Genomic DNA, 14,464 nt, shown 5'->3' with positions numbered 1-14,464 from the left:
CAACAGGTCTGGGATTTATTCTCACCTAGCTGGTCTCTTCCTTGAAAATCAAACTAAATCAAACAGAGACCAGAAGGTTTGTCAATGCAACCCCACAGGAGAGCCCACAGGCCTCTAAGAAATGTTCTAAGTTCTTAGTATGACCACTGATCCAGAATAACTCCGGTTCTTATGTTTGTCACTTTGTCAAGCAGGCAGTTTTCAGCAGCATTGGAGGATCTGAATGAGGCCATCAAGCTGTGTCCAAACAACCGTGAGATCCAGCGGCTACTGATGAGGGTAGAGGAAGAGTGTAGACAGATGCAGCAGCAGCAGCAGCAGCAACAGCAGCAGTTACCTGTAGAAGCAGAGCCTGACCCCCAGCAAGAAGATCTGTATTCTGTGCAAGACATCTTTGAAGAGGAGTACCTAGAGCAGGATGTGGAGAATGTTTCCATTGGCTTACAGACTGAAGCTCGGCCCACGCAGGGGCTCCCCATCATCCAGAGCCCACCCTCCTCTCCTGCCCATCGGGAATCAACATATATCTCTGGCTCGCCACTCAGCTCGCATCAGGTTTTTGATTTCCGGTCTAATAGTTCTGTAGGTTCTCCCACTAGACAGAGCTACCAGTCCACATCTCCTGCTCTCTCTCCAACACACCAGAATTCTCATTACAGGCCTAGTCCCCCACATACTTCCCCAGCTCATCAGGGTGGAGCTTACCGCTTCAGCCCGCCTCCCGTGGGGGGGCAGGGGAAAGAATATCCAAGTCCTCCCCCATCACCTCTCCGAAGAGGCCCTCAGTACCGGGCTAGCCCTCCAGCCGAAAGCATGAGTGTCTATAGATCCCAGTCCGGGTCTCCTGTGCGATACCAGCAAGAGACGAATGTTACTCAGCTTCCTGGAAGACCAAAATCTCCTTTGTCCAAAATGGCTCAGAGGCCATACCAGATGCCCCAGCTTCCTGTGGCAGTTCCCCAGCAAGGGCTTAGACTACAGCCTGCGAAGGCCCAGATTGTGAGAAGCAACCAACCTAGCTCAGCCGTTCATTCCAGCACGGTCATCCCAACTGGCACTTATGGCCAAGTGGCTCATTCGATGGCTGGTAAATACCAGTCTTCACAGGGAGAAATGGGGGTGAGTCAGAGTCGGTTGGTCTACCAAGGGTCAATTGGGGGGATTGTAGGTGATGGGAGACCTGTGCAACACGTCCAGGCCAGCCTTAGTGCGGGTGCCATCTGCCAACATGGAGGGCTGACCAAAGAAGATCTTCCACAAAGACCTTCCTCAGCCTACCGAGGGGGTGTGAGGTACAGTCAGACACCTCAGATCGGACGCAGCCAGTCAGCCTCCTACTATCCAGTTTGTCACTCCAAACTGGATCTAGAGCGCTCTTCCAGCCAGCTTGGCTCCCCTGACGTGTCGCACTTAATCAGAAGACCCATTACAGTCAACCCTAATGAAATCAAATCCCACCCACCAACTCCCAGGCCTCTGCTGCACTCCCAAAGTGTAGGCCTCCGATTTTCTCCTTCTAGCAATAGCATATCATCCACCTCCAACCTGACTCCTACCTTCCGCCCATCCTCCTCAATTCAGCAAATGGAGATCCCGCTGAAGCCGGCGTATGACAGGTCATGTGATGAGCTGTCTCCGGTGTCTCCCACTCAGGGAGGCTACCCCAGTGAGCCGGCTCGGTCCAGGACCACACCCTTCATGGGGATCATAGATAAAACAGCCCGGACTCAGCAGTACCCCCACCTCCACCAGCAGAATCGGACCTGGGCGGTTTCATCAGTGGATACTGTCATCAGCCCCACGTCTCCAGGCAATCTGCCTCAGCCCGAGTCCTTCAGTCCACCATCTTCAATCAGCAACATTGCCTTTTATAACAAAACCAACAATGCACAGAATGGCCATTTGCTGGAGGATGACTATTATAGCCCCCATGGGATGCTGGCTAATGGGTCCCGCGGAGACCTCTTGGAGAGAGTCAGCCAGGCTGCCTCATATCCTGATGTGAAGGTGGCCAGGACCCTGCCTGTTGCTCAGGCGTATCAGGACAACCTGTACAGGCAGCTGTCCAGGGACTCTCGACAAGGGCAGACATCCCCAATCAAACCAAAGAGACCATTTGTGGAGTCGAATGTTTAAAAGATGTTTGTTGGAGTGAGATCCTTGTTTTCAGCACACATTTCCAGGCTTGGTTTCCACATTCGGGGTAGTTCTCTGGCTTAGTTTCTCATGTAATTTCTGTGTGGTGTTCAGAGACACATGCTGAAATCATTTGCATGCAGCCAATTGGGAAGCTGGCCTCCACCAAGCCAGGATTGTAGTTTCTCTTGTCCATACCCCAGCTGTGTGCCCTCTCTCTTCAGCTGCCAACTAGGAGATTTTTCATATCGTGTGGTTTAGCCCAGGGAGATCAGACACACTGCTCAGCTTTTTCAAATAGACAATCGATTTCAGATTACCTAGTGTTGTGTAACTGTCTCTCTTTTTTTTTATCAAAGAGATGTTCTTGTTAATTTTCTTCTAGGAATTATCAAAAGAGAGTGCTGCCCTTTTTGCCTTTGCATTCTTACCCAGTGTTCTCCAAACAGCCAGCCTGTGCATTCCTGCTCTGACTGTCTCCTTCCCCAAGGAAGAGCTACTTCTCTGCCCTGATGGATCTTAATAACAAGCTTCCTTTATAATGAGATCTAGAATGTCATTCTGATTACCTCTGGTGTTCATATTTTGGGTAGGGGTAGAGAAGGAAGTAAAATCAGGCTGATAATTTGGTTAAAATCCCAAGAAGCTAGGTTTGAAATGCCACCAAATTGATTTTCCAAGTTTGTTTGTTTCTTTAATTAAAGATTAGGCAATTCTTTTCCTATTTCAGTCACTCAAGGAAATTGGATGGGTCCTGAAGACCCATGTGCACATGATATCTTTGCATATCTATCCAAGCAAAAATGAGGCTGATGAAAAATGAGCTACCAGGAGAGCTTGTAGAAAACCATCATCTTGAGGAAATTTCCTATGGATCCTAGCGTCATGCAGCATGATTTCCCTCAGCAAATGTTTTTTTTTTTCCCCCTGTTGGAGTATAGATAGACACTGCCACTTCATCTGAAGCTGAATCCTCTCCTGAAAGCCTGTATGCTATCACAAGAGGACCACTTCTTTAAGGAGAGAGGCAGAAGTAGACACTTTAAGGCTATTTCCCAGAGTGGCCTTCACTCCTCTGTCTCCCAAAGCTGTCTTTGGCATTCACTGCCTGGTTTGATTCCCCAAATCTCATCTACTTTCAGGAATGGGTTTTTGTTTTCCTTTTTTAAGGATATGTGGTTGTTTTGGTTTGAAAACCAGGTGTACCCAACATTGATTCAGGGTGATGAGAATAGAGAATGTCAGCTCTCAGACCTATTTTCCAGTCCTGGGTGGGTGGGCACATGTGGAAACAACAATAGGGTTTCTGACTCCAGCCATCCTCTGTGCATGTTCCATACTTACTAATCTGCTTTTTGAGTCACTGTGGACAGTGGATGGACGGATGGCAAGGGCACCAACAATTGTAGCATGTTAGAAACCAAAGACTTAAGAGTTAAAACAAAAGTGAATTGGACCTACACTGTTAAAAGTCAGCCTTGCTTTCATGAGTAAAGGGCTCTAGGATGAACTACTTCCTGAACCAGATTCCAGGTGTGACCAGACCTATTGGCAGTTGGCAAGGTTGTTCCTGTGGAAAACAGTTAATGGGAAGTACGGAGGCTTGATTTGGTGACATTTCCCAGCTACCTTAGCTTTTGCCAAACAAAAGAATGTAGACCTTGGAACAGGCCAGGATGATGTCAGTTTGGCTGTTTAGAAAACCAGCAGAAGGAGCCTGTGCTCCACTGGATCTGTTTCTGTATCTCAGATATTTGTGAAAACATCTACTTAACTGGATGAGGGCAGGCATCTGTTTCTACTTTTTCCTTCCTTTTTAATTAAAAAAAAATTGCAACTTAGAACTTTCTCATTTGGCTTGAGCCACAGGGCTAGCGTTTTTGTTTTGTTTTAGTCAGGGATCAGTTCTATTGGACTCTTTTCATCCCACCCCTTCTCTGTTGGTGGAACAGGGGTTTCTGTCCATTTTCTCTCAGTGAGAAGCTTCTGTTCTTAAGAAAAGATTTCAGTCTCTTCAGACTCGGTATTGTCCCCTGCCTCATCAGGAGCGTGATGAGTCATGTCTGCACTGCACAATAACACCTACCTAGACAGATGTGCTGGTGTTTTTGTAATATTTCAAACACTCCATTGACACCATTTCTGTCCCAGGAACCTTCCTCTTCCAGTTTTGCATAAAAAGCAAGAGATCCATTGCCCTCTATGCTTTTTGTGCTCTCTTGGTTGGAAAACTTAAAAGTTGCCCACCCCAGCCCATACCTTTTTTTCCATCCAAGAAAGAGTGAGCACTCCCACTGGGCACTGGTTGTCTATAAGCTTGGGAAGAAAAAAAAAGCCAATTGGATCCTCTTCTGGGAAAGAGCAGTTTGTGTTTTCTTGTAAATGGACTGCCCGTGCCCTGCTTTGCTACTTCACTGCCATTCAATGATCCCAGTACTGTATTTAAGACATGGCCCCCAGCAGCACTTTGTGAATCAATGCCCTACTTCAGGTTAGGAAAGGTATTTTCAAATACAATTTTAAAATGAAACTGCAGAGTTCCACACACCCCTTCTCCCTTGCTTCAAGCCTAGCCCACCAGCTCCCACATTCATGCCACCCAAGAATAGAGGAAGTGGTGACTTAACTGCAGCTTGTAGGTTTCTCACCAAAAATATGTTCTCTTTGCCCAGGATTCTTGCACTAATGGGTTACCATCACATTATGTCTGTAAATGGGTGCACTTTACTGTTTGAATTTGTTACTATGATAAATATTGGATATTTAAGCGTGAGTAGTGTCTTCATTAGAAAATAGCAGAACCACTCCTGTCTTTAGTGTATTTTTCAAGAAAAACAGAAAAAGAGGAAAGAAATCAAGCAATGGATCATAACATTTATAGCACAAGAAATAACTGTTGTATATAAACATCAAAAGATTAAGTAATTTTTAAATACAGAATATTTGCAGTGATTTTAAAGTGTTTTTCCAGCAATTTTCTTAGGGACTCCTGAGACATGGTTACTTTATTTACTGGATCAGTAAGGCACACATTAGCAATTGAAAATTAGTATTTATTTACAAAGTAAAAAAATCTGTGTATCATGAAAATTTGGCATGGACAAAATGGAGACCATTTTGTATTTGCTGTTGTATCTTGTCTGGGTTGCAGAAGTGCGCTATTATTATTGAAGAACCATGTTAATAGAGCACAAACCCTCTTCTAGTTCCTCTTTTTAGATGTGTTTAATTTCCAACAGATGGCTCAGGAAAACTCCACTCCTTAGAACGACGTGCGGTACCCCCTAAGTCGCTGTCCAAATCTTAGAAGTTTGTTATTGAGTTAGACCAAATTTCTAGATACTTTTCCTCATGTTTTAAGAACAACTTGGGGAAGGTCGTCTCAGTTCACAGACCAGATAGGAGTTTGTGAACTTCCCTCTTAAATTTTTCATATTTTTATATTTCAGAGATGTATCCATTAGAGCAAGTAACCAGTATCTAATTTAATACCCTAGCCCAGTGCCTAGCACAGAGCAGGCACTTAATAAATGTTTGTTGATTGATTGAAAGATTATTTTTCCTCAGAAATCTATGAACCCCCGTGACTGTGGATGTCATTTGCGTTTTACTGTATTTAACCACTAGGTGTCACCCTGGCTCTGCACCAGAGCCTTCTCTGGCTGTAAAGGAGCTATGCCCCCTTTAGAACTCCCTTAAGGAACAGACAGAGCAGATCCCAGGAAGAGAGGAGAAAGGGCTCTGGATTCCTGCCAGGGCAGAGCTGGGGCCAACTGGCTCCAGAAGGGAGTCCCGTGTAGGAAAGAGCAGGGCATGAGGAGCAGGACAAGGGGGAGAAAGGAGAACATACTCCTTAGCTGTGCTGACCTTGGAGCAGCATGTTTTGAAAACTGGAGCTTACTATAGAAGAGAAGCCTGAAGCTGGGAGAAGGGAGCATCCTTAGGCAGATCCTTACTGAACAGAGTTCCCTTGTTTCCAGTAGATCAATGGAAGATTTTAATTGCAGTTGGTGGCTTCTCCCTGCACTCAGTCTCTCCAGCCTTCCTTGCAGGCTGTCACACATGGGTGGTTTTTAGTTCAAAGGTTAGCTGTTATTTTTCTACTGTAAAAAAAAAATGCCTTTGTTGAAACCAACTGCCCCATTGGAACTTGTGCGGAATGCACTTCATACCTGTGGCCAGTTTTCTGCTGAAGTCCCAAGTGCCCAGCTGCCCCTGCCCAGTTTGCCAGTTCCATTCCCTGACTTCCTACACTCTTGGAGTTTCCCAGCCCTGTCCTCAAGAAGCTTCCTAGAGAGAGAGAGAGAGAGAGAGCACCAGCCTGCTTCGGTCAGCACTAAGGGCCTTTCTCATCTGTTACTCACATACCAGGAGGTACAGCTTCTCTCCTCTTCAAAGAGTTCCAGACGGTTCACCTACTGAGACTAATGACATTGAAATAAGGGCTTAGGGGTAAGAGCTACCTAGGAAGACATGTCATGGAGACCTTCACCATGCAATGCCTTGAATTCAGCTCTGGACGCTCCCAAGGAAAGGAGACTGGCAGTGGGTTTGGACAAAGCACAAATGGGGATGGTGGAGCCTCTGTGCAGAGCTACTTGAATAATCACTGAGTTTTTCATTGACTTGTTTTGTAACATAAACCACTAAGGGCTGAAGTGTTGGTAACCTTCATTTCGGTGTCCGGCTCCTCAAAGCAGCTGAACCACCCTGAGATGCTTTTGGCTACTGCCTGCCAGGACACAACCTGGGTGGACTGACCAGTCAGAGCTAGGAAAGTCAATACCAAATGAATGAATAATTGGACACCAAAAATCAAGTGTTACTTTCATGTTTCCTCACCCGTACATAACCATCTCATTTCTTCTTGACACATCTCTGGCATTTAAATGGACCAGTCTGCCAGCTGAGCTGAACATATCCAGTCACAGGTCATCATTTCACATCTCAGAGGTTCTGAGTCAGTGGAAAGGAAATGGACCAGGTGCCTAGTTTCTTTCTACAGCTGCTGCTAGGTGGCTTTTTTTTGCTTCTAATAATAATCACTGGCCCAAAACATCTGGATGGGGGTACTCAATCCTTCTTTCCTCTCATATACTCCATCCCCAGGGCCAGGCAGAGGGGTTTAATGTGGATAACTCATTACTGGAGTTTAACTGTCTTATTGTGTACCAACTCACAGTGGCTCTAGCTCCACACTCCATTCAGGGATTATTTTGGAAATCCCATGACACTTCCTGTTTCTCTTCCTTTGGCTAATTCTCCTTGAGTGAGGCCAGTTCCTTGCCAGGCTCAGGGCAGGTGTCATTCTGGAGTTCAGCCTCCTTTCCATGCTAGCATAGCATCTCTGTCTCTGTTCTGTCTCCTTCAAATCCAAGATGATTTTAATTAGTACAAATATGTACAGTCTATACATTTAAAAAATAATTTGTACTAACAGTTTTGATTCTTCCTCTTTGCTGTCCTTTCAAGATACTTGCTGGAAAGAGCTTTAATGCACTTAGTTTCCCTTTAGCTTTTCTATAATTCTGATGTAAAGGACTTTCTCTGTACAGTATATTATCCAATGCATGTTCGTTCTCTATACCGATATATTGAACACCACACAGTTGTGAACTCGTGCAGCGGGAACACCCCATGCCCACCAGAGGCCTCCAACTCCCTCGCCTCGCCCTTTCCCGGCCCTGTGTATAAGGAAAGATGATGTTTTCCTCTGCTGTACTTGCTTGAGCAGTTTTATTGTCTGTACATGTGAGCTGTGTGAGATAGATGTGAAAAGTTCAAACGAATGCATTTCCCTGCCCCATGTATACAGGTTGTCATCTGTACAATGAATTGTATGTATGAAAGCAAATGTACTTATTTATAAATGGTTAACACTTGGAAAAACGTGGCTGGCCTGATGCTTTCCCCTGGCAATCAGGGTGCTTCTCCTGATACCCTGGCCAGAGCTACTTCTCAACTGTAAGTAATGGGACCAGAGATCACAGCAGATTACCCTTTATCTACTGCCTGCAGAATTAAGAAAGCCTCTTACCAAAGCACAAGAAAGGGAGAGACTTGTTCCTTGGCCTATGAAAGCCAAGGCTAGATGTCTTTGTTGCCCCAGTGCATAGGAACACACCTTTACCAACTTAGAGAGGCTGGCTGCCTGAGGTATGAAAGGCTAGAGGGACTCTTCCCCAAGAGTAGGGTAAAAGAACTACGGCCCTAATTATTTCTTCCCCCCAAAAAGGCGTTGGGAAAGCCACATCGAGTGGCTTTCTCTGGGTCTTGCTTTCTTCCTCTGTAAAATGAGATCATCATGGGACTTAGAGCTACAAGAGGTCTCAGAGGTCTTCTAATTCAACCCCTTCATTATACAAAGAAGGAAACTATAACCCTCAGCAAGGTTATTTGATGCCCAAAGTCATACTGCTTGCATTTTGTCTACTAAAGGACAGGCAATGGGATAATTTCTCCACATCTTTAAGTAGCAGAGCCAGAATCTGAACCTAGCCTTTCTGACCATCAATACAGTGCTTTTGTCATTATACCAAAGCTCTCAGGTCCTTTCTAACTCTGTGATTCAAATATTATAAAACTGAAATTACCCTGTCAACCTACCTGAATCCTTCTATAGGGTTGGGCTGCCATCAGTATTGTTGGATTTGGAGACCCAGCTCCTGATGACTCACTAGGCCATCAAGTCAGGGGCTGAATTGAGCAAATGTATATGTACACTGGCAAGTGAATCTCATTTTGTTACCTTAGCAAATGATAATTATTTTCAGCTTGAAAAAAATCCAGCTCTAGCTTCCTTTCTGGCACCACAGGGTATGACTGTGAGGAGTTATAGTTTTGCATGCAATTGTTAAAAGAAATTGCTGAAATTGCTTGAAACTAACACCAATCAGTCCCAGGAGAAAGTCCCTGGCTTTGCTGGTTTTCCTGCTTACTCTGTACTACTAAGCATTGGGAAGGGAATAACGTCTGATTGTGCTGAAGAAACACACTGGTGCTGGTGTAGCCACACCCATTTCCCCTGAACTACCGAAACCTGGATTAACCGGAAGATACTAAAGTACACAGATCCAGGGCATGCAAACCCACCCAAGACAGTACAGCAAGAAACATCCGTAAAAGAATGGGTGTGAGGGAGTCTTGTCGTAGAGGGCTGCAGAATCCAAAGACTGGCAGAGGCTACACCAGCTATTTCAATAAGACAAAAAGCATAAGCTTCAAAGAATAAGACACAATGAGCAATTTAAAGTCTCATTTGTTTGGCCGAAGCCCAGCTGTCCAAAGAATTCCCAGAGGCCTTAAGAAATGCAGTGTGTAGAGGGAGGGAGAAAAATGGTGATTCTTAAAAGGAGCTGCCCGGGTTCCTGAAGGGATGGCTGTCCTACAGGCCCTTAAGCTAACCACCTCCTTAGTGAGTCAACATTTTAAAGTTCTCCAATTTGAGCTGAGAAAGAGGCAGACAGTGCAATATTGGACAGTTTCCCCATGAGGTTCTCACCACAATGGTAACTTCTAATTGGATAGTACCTTAAGGCTTATAAAGTAATTTGTCTCACAATAACTTCACAAAGGAGAAACTGAGGCTCAGAAGGACTAAGTAATTTTACCCATAGTCATACAGCTAGGAAATGAGGCCTTGAACTCAAGTTTTGTAACAGCCTGATCTTCTTTCCTTTCACACACACACCCCCTCACTTTTCCCATCTGTCACGGTTGGACTATACAGAATGTCTAAGGTTCCTTTCAGCTCTAACATCCTGTGATTCTATGAGACCCAATCGGCAACCTCTTGGCCAGTAGATCTAAACAATGTTTGGCGGTTCCACTGACAAGCGGGCGGGGGGGGGGGGGGGGGGAAGGAGTGGGAGGAGAATTAGCACAGGGATGGCAGAATACCACCAAGTGCTGAACTTGAGTTCAGATCCTAGCTCCAACACTTAGCTATCTTTCTGCCCCCGGGGCAAACCATTTAACCTCTCAGCTCAGAACCCTATCTGTATCACCAGGGAATGGCACATAAACTATCTCAAGGTTGTGAGGAAAGGACTATGTAAGCTTTAAAATGTTATATAAATGAGAGTTAATATTATTATATTAATTGCTTCATGGAACATCTGGTGCTGCCTCCTGGCCAAGAGGCGTATGATCAGATGATCCTTTGAAATTCCTGATGGAGGTTTTAAAAACATAATAGGGGAGCCTGGGGAAGATGGATGAATCCAGAAAGCAAAGGAAGCAGATTTAAGGGATAATTGATTTAAAAAAAGTTAAATTAGATGTAGCCTGAAAATATTTATTTTCATACACCTAGAGAAAGCTAGCATTAAATCAAGGAGAGGAGAGAAAGCTGGCAATGGAAATGGAGGCCTCAGAGGTACTGAAGGGGTAAGACGCTAACACTTGGGGCTTGATACACTCAAAGGCAATGGAGGTATAAGTGCTGGATGATGACAAACACCTAAAGGCCTAGAGTTGTATAGGTGATGAGATCAAAAACATATGGGAAAAAAAAAGTTCCTCCATAGAGTAAGAGATGGGGAGTGAAAAACCAGAGGGGTGACAAAGCTTAATGATCCCATTGCCCCTTCAGATTTCATAGTTTCAGAATTATAATGAGCTAAAGAAATTGTCTGGTCCACCCTTTCATTGCCCTGAGCAGAAACCTAAGACCTGGAGAATGGCCTCTCATTTAGAAGGAAGAAAAAATATCCATGGAGAATGCCACTAAGAAAAAGGCCTCCCTAATTTTACTTCATACAGGTATACCCTGCCTGGAAAATACCAGAACAGAATACCCCTGAAAAAATAAAATCAAAAGAATTCACTGCAGGTATCTCTAAAATTGTAAACTCCCTATTAAAATCATTTTACTGATAAGTGCTTTTCAGGAATGTCATCCACCTCACAAAGTGAAGTGTGGTCAGTTACCCCTCAACATTGTGATTGTGATCACCCAAAGGAAAATGTAGTCTGGGGAAAACTTCTTGCCAATAATCTTATCAGCATCTTGTAGAACCCACACCCATGAGACATTCTAACTAGACTTCCAGAAAGCCACAGTCCTTACTCAAGGGGAGCTGCCCTACTATCTTCAGTGACAAGTTGGGTAGAAAGGGGAAGATCAGGTAACCTGTTGGTCCACCTCAGTTCCTGATGTCATGAGAAACAGTATTAATCGTTTTACTTATGTTCCCAAAACTGGTTATTTCTCTTATCCCAGGTGGCATCAATTTCATGTGTACTTTGGGCCTAGAAACAACGGCTCCCAAAAAGGCAATAGATTAGCTGCAGACATTTATTGAATTATCTGTTTTTTACACCAACACAAAACATATTTCACAGAAAACTACTAGCCAAATACGGGGGGGGGGGGGGGAGAAGACAAAAGTTTCCTATAAGAATTACCCTAGAATTTTTCTGACTTTGAAAGCCTCCTGATTGACCTAAAACTTAGCTCCTTTAAAGTAACTTTGGGAGAAAACTATAACTTAGCAATAAGCTATTAGCCAAAAGCTACATTTTCCTGTGGACTGTCATTCTGTTTAAAGTGATTACATAATTATATTTTGGCAATTTGTCCGAGGTGCAACAATCCCATACAGAAATTAGGTGTTCAAGTGTGCCAGGGGACTGTAGAACCTAGACAGGAATAGTACCTGACCCTGACATTTCAATCTAAGTCAGACATTAATATCCTAGGGTCTAAAGGAAGAAAAGAAGAGCACCCCCCAAGGAAGGAGCCCACAGGCAACCCCTGCTACAGTGCTGGGGAGAGGAAAGACTTAACAGCTGCCTGCCCTGAGAAGTGACTCATCTATTTGGAAAGAAAGCATTCCTACCCACACCCCTGCCTATGGAAAAGATTCCTTTTTAATGGAAATCTGAACATAGAGGAACACAGTCAGAATGAGCAGCCTAGCTGTACTGCTGCTGGAGACAATTTCTTTATTAAATAAATTGCCCAAGTCCATCCACCTCAAAGACTGCTCAAGAATAAAACACAAGCATCCGCACATTGTGCTGTGTTGTTCAAACCACAAGTGGGGGGAGGCAGGGTGGAAGGCTGGGGGGGTGAGGGGGAATTGTTTGCCAAGTCCAAGACTGATGCTCTAATCATGTTATTTTTGGACTTGGGCCAAACAGTGACTCAGATTACAGCACAACACACTTTCAGAGTGGAACATCAGATTTAAAACCTGGGGCTCACACACTTAAAAGACTAGTACAATTCTGACTTTGTCCCTACTGCTTCCAGATACCCCAGGTAGAAGACAGAGAAGCTGTCTGACCCTCTGGCAGAAGCCAAGCAGCTCTAATACCATCTTGGCAGGAGTTCTGCTCACAGGGTGAATGAAGCAGTACCAGACCTCATGTTCTATAACACTGGAGCCTTTCATTCAAGATCAAGGGGTTTGGAACCCCAGTCTCCCTTTCCAAGGCAGTGTCGAGCTTATTTGGCAAAGAGCCAGCCTCTTCCTGCAGTGCCCAGGACTCCTAAGATCCGGGCCAGTGGAGAGGGAAAAGACCTCTACCACCTTCCAAGGCCAGACTCAGGCAGGCTGCAAGAAAACCTATCCTGCACAGCATGTGAGTAAACAGTCCTAAAACTAGTACCCACACCCTATTAGACCTGTCTTTTTTAAGGAGAAAAATATATACCTTAGGAGCTCAATGGTCCTGTGTAAAATCAAATATTTAATGACGCCATCCCATCACCACAGCAGTGAAGGGGAGGACAAGGCCATAACTTGGCCCTGAGAACATCACTCTGAGTACAAATATGTTTTCCATGTAATCTCAATTGTTTCCCGCTGCCAAAGGCTGATGTTTTGTTTGGAACAGCTGAATGTTTGGTTTGACTTTGGTGTAAACACGAGAATGGCCTTCAGTGCCTACTTGTGAATACCTGAGGCCCCTGGTGCTTTTCCTCAGACTCCAGCCACCAGTGTCCTCAATGCTAGGCCCAGCATCTCTAACCAACCTCTATTTTAGCAATACAGAGCTTTACAGCTTCTCCTGAAGTTGGGCTTCCTAGCCAAGGAAATCAGAACCCAGAACCCCAGTTCCCTACCGGGGAACTTTTTCTTGAAAATACATGTTTAGTACTTTAGAGCAGTTGTTCTCAAAGTGTGGTTCAGTGACCCCAGTGGTCCTTGAGATTCTTTCAGGGGATCTGTGAGGTCACATGTCACGAGGTATTTTCAGAATAGCAAGGCATTTTAATTTCTAACACAGTAAATATCATAGTTATGACCCACATAAACAAAAGCTCTTTACGGGGGTCTTCAACCATTTTTAAGAGAGTACTGGGGCCCTGAAACCAAAAAGTTTTAGAACCATTGCTTTAAAGCCACCTTCAGAAGAGCTAACAGCACAACAGTTGTGCAAGTAATGACTTCAGGTATCACTTCCCTCATCTGTAAAATAATGGTGTTTCCCTTTCAGCTCTAAAAGACCTTGTTAATTGAGCACCTGAATGCTGAACCACCTTTCTGACTGGTAAGCCTCTAAGGATCCTTCACCCTCTCTCTGGAAGTCCCCTGCTCCTGGGCTGGCTCTGTTTAAGGGCAGGAAGAGCTACACAAGGTGGACAAGCTACTAATTTTGCCAAGAGGCAAAGTATGGAGAAGGAAAGCAAAAGGACAAGAGGAAGTCTGGGAGAGACAGGCTAAGCCTCCAGCAGCCAGGGTTAGACACTGAGGATCATTCAGACTATCCCCCTGGCTAATCCCCAGTATCAATTCTGAGGCACTTTTTACCTTAATATCCTGCTAGTGCCCAGACATAGCCTGTGGAGTTCTGTGATTTCTCAAAAGGATGGCAGGATGACCACAACATGGAGGAGGCAATAAAAAGACCTCTTCCAACGCCCACGTGGAACTGAAGAGGTTCCCTACCACATCCCTGCATCCCCCCCGTCATGGCTAGCTACAGCCATCACTGAGAGCTGGGGCTGTCCCCTTCTGTCAGCGTCTTGAAGTCCATGGAGAGCGCTTGCTCCTCAGCCCGGGGTGGCCGGACCCAGGCCTCTCTGGTCAGGATATAGAGCACGACCACAGCAAAGCAGATCAGCAGCAGGCCCAGGATGTTGGCCAAGATGCCCTCAGGGTGGAACATACTGTACTTCTTCCTGCAGGACAGAGAGAGAAAGAAGAAGGGATTGGTGATGTCACACACACACTTAACCAACATCACATTAACACTACAGGAATACCAAAACCACTTCTCCCAAGCCAGCCCTAACACCAGTGCATCCAAGCTCCAGCATCACCCAACTCTGATGAGAAGGCTAAATCAACAGCAAAGGATGTCGCTTCCTAGGGAA

General features: G+C 45.0%; 2 protein-coding genes across 8 annotated transcripts in view; one reads left to right on the top strand and one right to left on the bottom strand.

The window, feature by feature from the left end:
* The window catches only part of TANC2 (tetratricopeptide repeat, ankyrin repeat and coiled-coil containing 2), a 511,647-nt gene extending 503,622 nt beyond the window's left edge, over positions 1–8,025 (top strand). For 4 of the 6 annotated variants that reach the window (XM_020997389.2, XM_020997396.2, XM_020997392.2 and 1 more), the window contains one exon: positions 192–8,025. In XM_020997389.2, coding sequence (XP_020853048.1) covers positions 192–2,136 — 1,945 coding nt within the window. In that variant the 3' untranslated portion in view covers positions 2,137–8,025. The remainder of the gene's footprint in view (positions 1–191) is intronic. The other 2 variants (XM_020997393.2, XM_020997391.2) reach the window with 1 other exon arrangement.
* A 3,391-nt stretch (positions 8,026–11,416) lies between these two features.
* The window catches only part of CYB561 (cytochrome b561), a 32,048-nt gene continuing 29,000 nt past the window's right edge, over positions 11,417–14,464 (bottom strand). For both annotated transcript variants that reach the window (XM_020997571.2, XM_020997572.2), the window contains one exon: positions 11,417–14,269. In XM_020997571.2, the coding sequence (XP_020853230.1) occupies positions 14,077–14,269 (193 nt within the window). In that variant the 3' untranslated portion in view covers positions 11,417–14,076. The remainder of the gene's footprint in view (positions 14,270–14,464) is intronic.

This window comes from Phascolarctos cinereus, unplaced genomic scaffold (genome assembly GCF_003287225.1).
Source record: "Phascolarctos cinereus isolate Bilbo 61053 unplaced genomic scaffold, phaCin_HiC Scaffold_5;HRSCAF=322, whole genome shotgun sequence".
In the NCBI taxonomy this organism is placed as follows: domain Eukaryota; kingdom Metazoa; phylum Chordata; class Mammalia; order Diprotodontia; family Phascolarctidae; genus Phascolarctos; species Phascolarctos cinereus.
The sequence above is the reverse complement of the archived record's forward strand: the minus strand, read 5'-3'. Positions and strand labels throughout refer to the sequence as shown.